This window comes from Halichoerus grypus, chromosome 12 (assembly GCF_964656455.1).
Source record: "Halichoerus grypus chromosome 12, mHalGry1.hap1.1, whole genome shotgun sequence".
Taxonomy (NCBI): domain Eukaryota; kingdom Metazoa; phylum Chordata; class Mammalia; order Carnivora; family Phocidae; genus Halichoerus; species Halichoerus grypus.
The window spans coordinates 87,302,402-87,315,107 of NC_135723.1; the positions used below are offsets into that span (position 1 = coordinate 87,302,402).

The 12,706-nt window shown below is 36.7% G+C and overlaps 1 protein-coding gene across 3 annotated transcripts in view; it reads left to right on the forward strand.

Annotated features, from left to right (window-relative positions):
* Positions 1 to 12,706, forward strand: part of EXOC4 (exocyst complex component 4) — a 729,394-nt gene that overhangs the window by 52,316 nt on the left and 664,372 nt on the right. For all 3 annotated transcript variants that reach the window (XM_036091687.2, XM_078059577.1, XM_078059578.1), the window contains exon 5: positions 5,832 to 5,941. In XM_036091687.2, the coding sequence (XP_035947580.2) occupies positions 5,832 to 5,941 (110 nt within the window). The remainder of the gene's footprint in view (positions 1 to 5,831; positions 5,942 to 12,706) is intronic.

Here is a 12,706-nt window from a genome sequence, read left to right on the forward strand (position 1 = left end):
TTGGTGTTGAGACATTTGGCTAAAGAAAGTAAATTTAGATGCTTACCTGTTACTATATGCAAAAAATACTAATTCAGTTTAAAAATAACATGATAAAACTTAACTAGCATTAGAAAAAATTAAGAGAATGTGTGTAGAAGAGGCTTTGTAGGCCCATATCCTACAAATATAGTACTGTATCATAAAAATATATGTAACAGGATATTCATTGTTGATAAAACAACAAAAATACACGACTTAGATGTTTATCAAGAGGCGTATAGTTAAATGAATTATGGCATATCCGTGGTATGTAATTCTTAAAGGAAGAGAAAGATCTCTTTGTGCTGATAGGGAAATATTGCCTTTTTTTTTTTTTTTTTTTAAGATTTTATTTATTTATTCATAAGAGACAGGGGAGGGCAGAGGGAGAAGCGGGCTCCCTGCTCAGCAGGGACTCGATGGAGGGACTTGATCCCAGGACCCTGGGATCATGACCTGAGCTGAAGGCAGATGCTTAGCCATCTGAGCCACCCAGGCGCCCAATAGGGAAAGATTTCTAATATATATTCTTGGGTCCAAAAAAAGCCACTTGAAAAACAGTATATACAGGATGAACCTACTTGTGTAAGAATTGAGAGGATATGTATTTAAAAATGTATCCTTTATATGTAGGCATAAATGTTTGTGTGTTTATAGAAAATTCCTGGAAGGATAGTGCTGACACTGATAAAAGGAATTACCTATGAGAAATGGAAATGGTGGGTGGGAAATAGGAAAGAAGGACTTAGGACTGTGAATGTATTCATCATGAGCATATATTGTTACTTTAATAGTAATACAATTATTGATGATGCTTTTGAATATTATTTTTATTTTTTAAAAAGATTTATTTATTTTAGAGAGAGGGGGGATGGGAGAGGCAGAGGGAGAGGGCGAGAGAAATTCTAGGCAGATCCCCCACTAAGCATGGAGCCAGACGGAGAGCTCAATCTCACAACCCTGAGATCACAACCTGAGTTGAAACCAAGAGTCGGACGCTTAACCGACTGAGCCATCCTGAAGATTATTTTTAATGAAATGGCAAAATGCTTACTACTGAAATGAAAACCTAGGATTTAAAATTCTATATAGGATGATCCAAATAGTGTTGAAAAAGAAAGTGCGTACATTTTTGTATGTATGTGTATGTGTAGGGGGGCAGGGATGGATAGACAGACTCTTTTCTGTCAAATGTTTTGAAAGGCACTACGTTATAATTATATTAGTAGATTATTTTTATTTTCTTAATATTTTTTAAAAACCTACAATACCTTTATAAGTTGATAAAATCAATAAAAAGTTATTTTAAGTTCATCCTTTTACTTCATGCATCCTGGGTTAATACTTGATTTGACCTTGTTTCCTTGGATGCTCTTTTGCTCATGAAGGAGAAAGTTTCAGCCGCGTGGATTTTGGTGTCCGTATTTGTCTGGGGGCGGGGGCATAAAGATCGTCCCTGACCCTGTTGTGTTATTTGTTCCCTATTTTGTCTTCTAAAGTTTTTTCTTTTTGTGTCTGTTTTCTTTTCATCTTTCAGTTCTTTTTCTCTTCTTTTTTCCTCTTTGCCTAGATTTTAGTTTCACTTTATTTTGTATTACATGTCTTCACTCTTGATCTGTCATTTGAGACCATGACTGTTTTTGACTTTTAGACCCTCTGAATCATTCATTTTTCTTTCTGTATGTTCAGGCTGATCTTAGAACTATAGAGAATTACTTTGCCAGCCATTCCTGTTTCATTATTCAGTTAAATTTTCTTAGTAAGGGCATATTATCTTTGACAGCTGTTTCTCAGCTCAGTTTGATTTAACAAACTTCTATGAACATTTGCTCTTTGCCAGGTACTGTGCCAGCTGTGGGGGTTATAGAGGTGAGTCTGTTCATTACTAGATTTACAACTTAAAGTTCACCTCACCTCTGCAAGGTTTAGTTTCACAATAAAATCAGCCAAGGGAGCTGCCCCTGTCAATTTTGGACATATTATTATTATTATTTTAAATTTTATTTTATTATGTTATGTTTGGACATATGAAGTGAAGGAACAGAAATGAGTTCTAATTAAAAAGCAGATGTTTAATAAGCTGTTAGTACTTCTAACCCTTCTTAAAAACCCCCCCACAAAACCCAAACCTTTCGTGGCTATTGAAGTCAAACGCATAGAGGTAGATCTTTACTAGATGGATGGTTAATGGCCAAAAAGTCCTTAGGGTTATGGTGGTAGGGGTTGTTTTTGGTATAATTTGCTTTACAGTTTTCCTGTCTGCCACCCTGTGGTTAGTAAATAGCAAACCACATTCAATCGCAGTAAGCAATTAGTAATTTTGGGGGGACTGTCTTATGCCGGGAAGTATTTTATGTACGTCACAGCTGTCTTTTACAACTTAGCTATGAATGACTAAATGGATTTAAAATAAAAATTTGTAATCATAGATATTTTAAAAAAACAATACTTTGTACCAATGTTTCTTTCAAAATAAAGCAGTTCAGTGCGTTCAAATTAATTACAAACTTGATAAGAACAGTCTAATTTTGATTTTATTTTTTGCTTTCAAAAATACTTCCTCAGAGATATTCAGAACCCTTTGGAGGTACTCATACGTGCTCAACTTTATTTCTTCAGAAATGGAAACGGACGCACACACTATTTAAATGCAGTATTCTGTAAGAGCACCTACTTTTCTGTTGAGCTTCATGTCTGTCATAACTAAGTGAGTGGGTGTGCCTACTTTCTCTTGAACTCTTGAGACTAATTCCTTTCATAACAGAACAACAGAAACACTAAAAGTCATTTCCAGAGTTACTTGCCTTTGGGTTAGTGTTCACAAAGGAGAAAATTGAAGCCCAGGGGAAAATTTTAGAGAGATGAGTCTATGAAAATAGTCTTGCAGTAAATTGACTTTCTAAAAGTTTATTGATGGAGTGTAAGGGCCCTTCTGGCTCTGGTAATAAAGTCAGTAGGTTATGTTTTTCAAAGTTAAAATGGCAAGACATTTATCACCCCGTATTTAACTGAAACATACTTTTAGGTTAAAATTGAGAAAATAATTGTAGGTTTCAATCTAAAGTGGAGCTTGTGCACATCTGTGTTTATAGAAGTGTGTATTATACTCACAGAAATACACATATCACTGCACACAAATACGTACTCACTGTATGACTTCATTTGTAAGCATGGCACACTGAATTGCACCTATATACACCTGAACTTCCCTGTTAATTGATACCTTCGTCTATCAGTGCTTTAAAAATAACTTCTCCATTTTTGTTATGGAAATATTTATGAAACATACTCTATATTTTCTCTATCATTTAGAATGGAAATGAACTGTTTTTTTTGTTTTATAATTTTTTATTATGTTATGTTAGTCACCATACAGTACACCATTAGTTTTTGATGGAGTGATCCACGATTCATTGTTTGCGTATAACACCCAGTGCTCCGTGCAGAACGTGCCCGCCTTAGTACCCATCACCGGGCTGACCCATCCCCCCACCGCCGTCCCCTGAACTTTTTCTTAATAGTGAGTAGCAGCGCTGTAAACGTCCGTGATTATCCTCTGTCTCTTTGGGTTTGTGAATCTGGGCTAGAGAGGTGTATGGAGCCAGTTTTGCAGTTGTGACTAACATGCAGGTCAGAGGATGAGGTGAGGGAGTCGAGGGAAAACCGGAGATGAGAGCAGTAGTCAATATGCAAAAGATGACTGGATAAATCTATGATCTTATTGATTTATAGACAAATCAATAGACAAACTATTGTGACAAATCAGTGGATTTGAATGCTCTGTTTCTTAAGATAGTTTATGGGTAAATAGGAACTAAACAGCCTTATATTGGAAGAAAAGAATTATGGGAACTCTGTCAGTTTAATTCCAGGTAAGTGTTATTTTTGTTACTTTTATATCTTATACTTGAGGTTTCGCATGAGTCTGCAAGTGATTCCAACAGTTGGAAATAGGCTGTTTGGTTCCGCTCGTATCGCAGTCATGCTTGGGTCCTCGGCACGAGCGCTGTGCCAGACACTTCGATGCTGCAGACTTGTTTGAGTCGTGATTCCTTCTTCCCTGTAGTGAGTGAGAAGGGGGACCTTAGTAACTGTCCGTTATCCTCAAGGCCTGGGACAGTAGCTCACATGTTATTGGTACTTGATAAAAATAAACCTCAATTTTGCCACCACTGAGAAAAGCATCCAGTTCACAGCAAGCACCGACATATGTTATCCAGAGGCTGCCACAAACCTAATGTTTCCAGAGGCAAAGGGAGCAAATCATCCGTGGCTAGAAGTTCAGTCCCGGTTCGCAGTGGAAGCTGGGCTGGAAAGGTTTTTGGGTTCAACGATGGCTGAAGTGGAGAGCAGAAGAAGGAAAGACTGGTCCAGAAGGCAGACTTAGGAAGGAATGAGGCTAAAAGGATTGTTTTCTGGCATTTTGAAATTTTCTAAATGTAAACATTCGATATGCAAATAAACTCTGCTTCATGTAAAAAAAAAAAAAAACCTTAATTGATGATTTTGCCTTTCACCTAAGTTTCTTTTTCAGTTTTCTGAAAGAACATGCATACGTTTATTAGGTTAAAAATACACACGTACCTAGCACTGTGGATCCAAAAGGAGTGGTGGAAGGGAGATGGGGTATGTCACTGTGGGATGTGTGGATGCAGATGTTCACAGTGCACACGTCTTTCCCATTTGGAGAAATCTTTCCTTAAGGTGTAGTCTTGTCCCCGCTTCCCCCACTGTGCCTGCCCTCCCTTTATAACCCACTGTGAGAATTGCATCTGTGGTCAGCCACTGCTGCTAATGATGGTGGTGGGACTGGGAAGAGGTGAGAACTATGGCTTTGACCAGTCTACCCTTGGAACTTAGAGAAGCTTTTCTGTTTTAGACGCAATGTGATTAGATGATTTTGTTTGTTTCTTTCTTCCTTTTCTAAGTTTATTTTTTTTTAGTAATCTCTATACCTGACATGAGGCTCGAACTTTTGGCCCCAAGATCAAGAGTCCCATGCTCTTCCGACTGAGCCAGCCAGGCACCCCGTAGATGATTCAGTTTCTTGAGAGTAGAGCATAAGTGTGACTTGCCTTGGAATTGCCTACTTCTTTCACTTAACAGATGGCTATAAATGCGAATTAACTTGAAAATTTAATTGTTTTTTTATATAGTCTTTGTGCCATTTAAAATTAATGTGTTTATTCTGGAGATGATAAAGTTAATCATTAAGATGAGATACCTTTATGGAAAAGGTGAAATGGGTAATCAAATACTGAATTAACCTGTTTGAGTTCCTTAAGTCATCTTTTATTGTCATGATTCTCAACTTGGTGAAATTTATGAACCTCTTTTAAAGAAAACTAAATGTAGTGAACTCCCAGACTATATCAAAAACTCCAGCTTGAAAAACACAAGCTAAACAAGGCTTAACTACTTAAACCTTCTTTCAGTTATCATGATATGGTGACATTTGATCTTTCTTTGCTGATAAATTAATTTTAACATAGGAACAGAGGAGGGTACTGAAATTGCGTGGCATAATTTGGTGGCAAGGTAGTCTTCCGGATGATCCAGGATCTATTTACAGTGATGTTTTTAGACCCAGCTAGCATTGAAATAAAGATAAAAATTTGAAAACTTGGAACCCTTAGGCTGCATCTTTGTACCCCTCTCTGTACAGTCACCACTGGAAATATACTTGGAAAACACTTGCAATCACAGTGTACAAAGGGCTCATGCCAAAGCCAAAGTGATAAGGGATGGGCAGGTAGTGGGACTTCAGCTGGTTTTGAGGAAAGTGGTAACTACCTACCTTTCCCTTTCAGCTCCCTTATAAAAGATGCTTCTCCTGTTCCTCTGATTGATGTTACAAACCTTCCAACTCCTCGAAAATTCCTTGATACCTCTCAGTTTTCTACTCCTGGAAGCTCAAGTGGTAAGTATTTAATTCTTTAGCCACTCACCTTCTTTTCATAATGTTGTAGTTCCTCAGCAAAGACCTGGGGAAATCTGGGGGGTCAGGGCTGGGAGGTCCTGAGGTTAGTGCCTTGGAGCCTCTGATGAGCTCTGTGCCACCCTCAGAGGGAGTAAGATAGAAGATGACTGGTTGGGCCTGTTGCATTATCAGCTTTTAAACTGGCAGCTGAATCTGGCCTGCCTCCTGAATCCAGATGTAGTTACGCTTTATTTGATCAGAACTGTTGGTTTTTCTGAAGTTGAATTTGAATGCTTTTTGATGCAGAGAGTCTCCCCCCCCCCCCCCCCCCAATAACCTCTCTTGTTTCTGTAGCTGCGGTACATGTTACATGCTCTGTCTGGTGCTTGAGAGCTTCTGAGTGTGTGCTCTAGATCCTGTGTCCTCTACACGGATACCTTGTATCTTCCAGCGCCTTCCCCACTTACACATGTGCCCGCATGTGGGTGTGCACATGCACACATACAATGTACTTTGAGGTTATATCCACAAACTAGCCATGTTTCTTCTTGGGCTACATACTGTTCTGTTGAATAAGAGCCATTTTGGCCTATATTTAAAGTTGGAGAGGGAGGGTATGCTTTGAATCTGAACGCAGATTTAGGGGATTTCTTCAGGAATGGCTCAGACTGGCTGTCAGAGGGTTCAGCTGAACTTGGCTCAGATTGTCTCTGGGCCTCTGCAAAGAGCCTTCAACTTTTGCAGCGCTGGGTTGAGGAGAAGGCGATGGGATGTTTTTCCTGAGAGGTCCCATAGGTGCCTTTGTGTCACAGCTAAAGTCCTCAGTACCTTTTAAGGAATGAGTAATGTTGATTATCGTTGGCTTCACAGGTATAAATTAGTTCTTACAGTTCTTTTCTAGTTCTATAGTCCTGTAGAGCTTGAAATAATGAAAAAGTGGAAAGGTAGAAAAATAATTTGGAGCCAATCAATACATTTTGTGTACCTAGTTGAAAGTGTTTCTTTTGAGAGCCTCACTATATATTGTTGTTGCTGAGGCATATTTAATTATTTTATAATATCATTTAATTAAGTTTAAGGGTTACTTAGGCTTGGAATCTTGAGGTTTATTGCTTTTACTATAGGAAAAGTGTAGAAATTATTTTGTAATAGATTTTATTGTTAGTCTATTTAATGATTCAAAAAACCCCACAAAAACAAAATACTCAGAACACTTATGTTTATTATGACACTTTACAAGGTTTGTACTCAAGCCTCTTCCTGGAGCTAAAAAGTTTGCTTTCTCCTTGCTGACGTAGTGTTGTGATTCTTTGAGTTTCGACACTTCTTCGAGCTGTTGTAGAGTGTGGAAGTATGAAACACCATTTATATTTATGCTTTGTAATTCACCTTTTCCTCCAGGAGAAATTATCAATTGTTATATCTTCGTGATTTTATAGCATGAGCCATCATTGCTTACCTTTGTTATAGCAATTTAAGTAAATGTTGCCGAGTCAATGGCCAAGTGAAATAAAAATTTTAATTGTTTATGAAGAAATGATAGGGCAGGCGTTTTGCAAATGAAAAGCACTGTGTAAATGCCAAGTAAGTTGAAAAAATGCCAATTATGGCAAATTTCAGTAGAAACTAATTTTGCTACATCTATTATTTTTAATAAGACAGCTTACTCTTTGATGGGCACTTCTGTCAGGCCCTGTAGTTAGCATTTCTCACTTCGTGGAGTTCACGGTGACACTTTGCCTTCGGCAGTCTGTTCCTTCATTATTGGGGATGACTCTTGAAGAGCCGCGTGATAGTTGAGTAGAGGTGGGACCATCGTGGGGACTGCTTGTACATAAGCTACAAACCTTTCTTTTTAGAAGGGCTCATTTCTTTGACTGTTTAAGGCTGTTGATCTCGTGATTTTTCTGTGGGTGACCAAAAGAGATGGTTGAAATATTACCGATTGAAATGCAGTAGGTAAGGTGTGTTTTGTGCCTACCATATGTAAAACAGTATTTTAAGTGCTTCGCATGAATTAGCTCAGTCCTTTAACAATCTTTGTAGGTAGGTACTATTCTAATAGCTCCATTTTACAGATGAGAAAGCCGGGGCCTAGGGGGGTTAATAACTGGTTTAAGTTGACACAGCTGACAAGGAGTAGAGCTGTCATTTCAAGTAAGGAGCTGGGTTCCAGAATGTACTCTTCTAACCAGTTTTTTTTTTTTTTTTCCTGCAAAAAAGCTAGATATGCTCTGGGTTATTAGTTTTCTCTTGTTGCCACAACAAATTGTGACAATGTAAATTTATCATCTTACAGTTTTGTAGGGTAGAAGTCCAGTATGGGTCTGATTGGGCTAAAATCAAGGTGTTGGCATGGCCGTGTTCCTTCTGGAGGTTCTACAGGAGAGTTCATTTCCTTGCCTTTCACAGCTCCTAGGGGCTGCTACTTTTCCAGATTGTTGCCCTCTTCCTCTGTCTTCAAAACCAGTGACAGTGTGTCACATCCTTCCGGTCACATCTCTCTGACCCACCCTTCTGCCGCCTCCTTCCTCATTTAAGGACTCATGTGATTAGATTGATTCCACCTGGGTAATTCAGGATACTCTGCCAGTTTAAGGTTCTTAACCTTAATCACATCTGTGAAGTCTCCTTTGACATGTGACATATTCACAGAGTCTGGGGATTAGGACATGGATGTCTTTTGGGGACCGTCATTCTGCTTACCATATTCTGCAGTGCCTATTTTCTGACTTGAGTTATCTTGAGGAGCCAATATATAAAATTTTGACTTTCTTGAAATTATGTGTGAAGTCTTTTTAAATCATTGCAGTTCCAGTCTTAAGAACTATATTAATCTGGGTCACATTATTAAAGGGGGTTGTGTAAATGAGGAAGATGTAAATTATGTAGAGAACTGCATAAAATGTCACTAAGTACGTATAAAAGTGAGGCTGATGAAATACCCTATAAATAAAGGGCAGATATTTTCTTATTCTTAATGAACAGTAAGTCCTAAGAGTGTTTTTGTGAAGTGCCCTGCAAGTCAGCCTTGAAAGTAATAGTCATTTTCAGCAGGAATTTAACATAGGCTTTTAAAACTCCCCTCTCATCTTGTGAAATAGTAGGATGGAGGGTGTAATCCATTAGAAGTGACATTTTTATAGAGAAAGTTCAAATAGGGAATCCCCAGATAGAACAGATCTCTCATTAGGGTGCCATAAATTTAGGTTGGAGGTGATTCCTGAGGACGTTCAGATTATTATTAATTAAATAAGCATTTTGATTGTTTGCAAATGAGTCATTTTTCAAATGTCTTCTTTACAGGTAGAGGTGTGAGTGACTTTTCTGTGAGATTTTCTATTCTAGTTTACATGTTATGGTTTGCAAGACATGTTCCATCATTCAACTGATGGCAGCAGTCCTATGAGGTAGTTATGGCAGGTACTATTGTCATTATCATGATGATTATTTTTATATCTATCCCATTTCAGTCTGTTAAATACTTAAGTTATAAAAGTACAGAACTATAGATGTGTATGCAGCATCCAATTAAAAAATATTTAATTACAAAATTTAAAATCAAGGCACAGGTTGGCAGAAGCAAGAAACCCATTAAGAGAAAAATGATTAGCATCCATTTAGCTTTCCTACACATTAGTGAGGAAAAGAAATGGCATCTTAAAGAACTGGACAAATGATGGGCAGTTTACAGAAGAGTCCATATACATGGCAAGACTGGCATTTATCCAACAGAGGTTAAGTATCCAGAATATATAAAGAACCCCTGTAAATCAATAAAACAAGTTAATAAGCAAAAATATGCAAATGTAAACTACTAAAAAATAGGCATAAACATGAATAGGCAGTTTGTGTAGTAAATATACGAAATATTGCTTATATACTCTAGTTAATCAGGTATTATTTTTAAAACTCACTTTATAAATATATTCCATCCACAGAGGTTGAGTGATCAGTCCAGGTCCACCAGATGGTGATTGCTGGAAGGTAGCCTCATGCTGTTCCCACTCTAAATAAGTAAGAGATGTATTTTGCCAGCCTTTCTCCTATTTCTCATCAGTCATAGTATTTTGTAATGTACAGGAAACTAATGTCTAATTTAGATGTAGTAATTCAACTATAACTTAGGTAAAAGGATGGGAGAAGTGTGGAGAAAAGCCAATAATTGTAGTAAAATGTTGGTTTAAGCTTTTGGATTCCCAGTATGTCCTTTCATTTGGCAAGCTGCCTTTGGAACGTTTTGACTGAGCAATTACTCCTGGGGTACACAAGCATTTCATTTGTGGCTTCTGTATTCATTTTATGCATGCTCCTGCTGGGATTGCTGTGAATATAACTATAATGAAACTGGACTTCTTACTTCCTTTCTTTTTGGTACCAGCATAGGTTAAGCAATAAAACCTAAAGAGAGCACAAATTAAATGATTTTTTTTTCTTTTGCTGCTGTTTTCTCATGTGCATTTTATTTCATAAAGTCTTGTTCTGGGACTTGATACTTTTCTTAAAAATTTAGGATTTGATATTTAAATTCTCTCTACATGGAGTGGGAGCTATGAATCCTAACATAAAAGGAGATGAAATTTTTCTTCTTGCAACTCACATGTCTAGAATAGTGAAAGTTCTCCAAAACAAGGTGATGCCTTTTGAGGTACTTCTGTCCTGAGGTTGGGGCCTCCCTTGGCATTTTAAATCACTTGTTCCGAAAAGTATCCTTCTTTTGCTGTTAAGTATCTTGGTTGATTTCTATGATTAATCATAAGTAGAGCTGAGGACTGTATACAGGGGAGTCAAAATGGAATTAATGGTTCAGATGTTTATAAATGTAAAAATAAAGCAAGGCCAGAGTTTGTTAGTTAAAATACATTTATTAAATATGAATATTATATTCATATATTGGAGATGAATATAACCATCATTATGTACTTTAATATTAATAAATCTTAATATTTTTCCATATTTGATTCAGATTCTTTAAAAAAAATTTACGGGTACAATTGAAGCCCCCTATGAATGCATGAATTCTTCCTTTCCTCTCTCTTCTACCCTATTGATAACTATTTTGAAATTGTTCCATATCTTTTTCCTGTGTGTTTTCATACTTTTACTGTGTCTATGTATGTATATATGTTGTGTATTTGTAAATATAGAAACAATACATATAATTTACATATTTATATATGCATATATTTGTATGTAAATGTTATAATATTGTGTATGTTTGTTTATTATATACAAAGCATGTTATTTTGAGTATTTTAGGGCATAAGTAAATTGTATAGCTTAATTTACCTATTTACTTGATTTTAATGATATAATTTCATTGACTTATAATTGTATAGTATGATACGTATCATTCTACTACTTGGGTTTTGAACTCAACATGGTATTTTTTGGATTTTCTTACGTTACAATGTAGCTCTAGTTTATTAGTTTTAACTACTGTATAGTATTTTATTATATAATCACAATTTATCCATTCTTCTATAGATAGACAAGTTATAAGTTTGCAGTTTTTCATTATTAGGAACCTTATAGCAGTGAGTATTTTTGTATGTATTTCTGTAGGACAGTTTCCCAGACACTGATCTCTTGGGAATGGGTTGTAGATATATCTGAAATACTCAACCCTTCAGCCTTTGTGGTAGCCAGTTGGGTCTTGAGGCAGTCGGAATCTCTAGGCAAGTTCTCTTAGCTACATGCAGCCACCTCCATTTATCCTCGTTGTGCTGGGTAAGTACTATTATTTTCTCTATGTGCCATGATGCCTCCAAAGTGAGGAAGCCCTATTCTTAGGGTGCCATGTGTGTTATATATGTATAGGAATGTTGCGCATTTTAAACTTCACTTGCCAAGTAGCTTTTTATTTATTTATTTTTATTTCTTTATTATTTTTTTAAGTGAGAAAGCCCAGGGTGGGGACATGCAGAGGGAGAGAGAGAGAGAGAGTCTTCAGTGGAGTCCAGTGCAGGGTTTGATCTTATGACCCTGAGATCATGACCTGATACATGATCAGTGTGAATGTCCCATGGGTACTTGAGTAAAAGGTACATTCTTAGTTATCAGGTGTAGAGTTGATATATATCCATAAGATCTGCCGTATTTATTGTTTAGGTCTTTGATCTCCTTCTTTTTTTTTTTTTTTGTTTTGTGTGATGTATTCAAGTTTTCTATTAGTGGGCTTTCCTGTGTCTCTACCTCCCTTGTAGTTTTTGTTTCAAAATGGTGGCTGCTGTTTAATTTGGTATATAAATATTTGTAAGTGTTGTAGCCTTATTGCAAATTGTGGTGTGCGGTATTAAAAGATGCCCTTCGTCATCATGGTTAATGCTTTTTGATTGGCATCTTCATTCTATATTTCTAGCCTTTCTAAATTACTGGTTTTGAGATCTGTGTATAGCATATTGTTGGGCCTTGCTTTGTGACGCAAATTGAAAATCCTATTCTTATAATAGGTGAGTATGATCCATTGATGTATATTGATAAGACTAATGTTTTGTCTTAGCTCTGTCATAGTATTTTATAAATAATTTGCTGTGTTTCTTTTTCTCTGAGATACTAATTCTTTGCTGCTTAATTTAAACAATTTTTTTTGTTGTTGTTTAAGAGGTGTTTTTTTCCCCTAGCAATTGTCTTTTTAATGTATTTAAAAACTTAGAAAAATGCTCTTAGTCCCTTTTTAATGCTTTAATCTTTCACTCTCACATTTCTGTTTTTGTGGATATCCTTTAATCCCCATCTTTTGCCTAAGTAACAACATGACTTCAT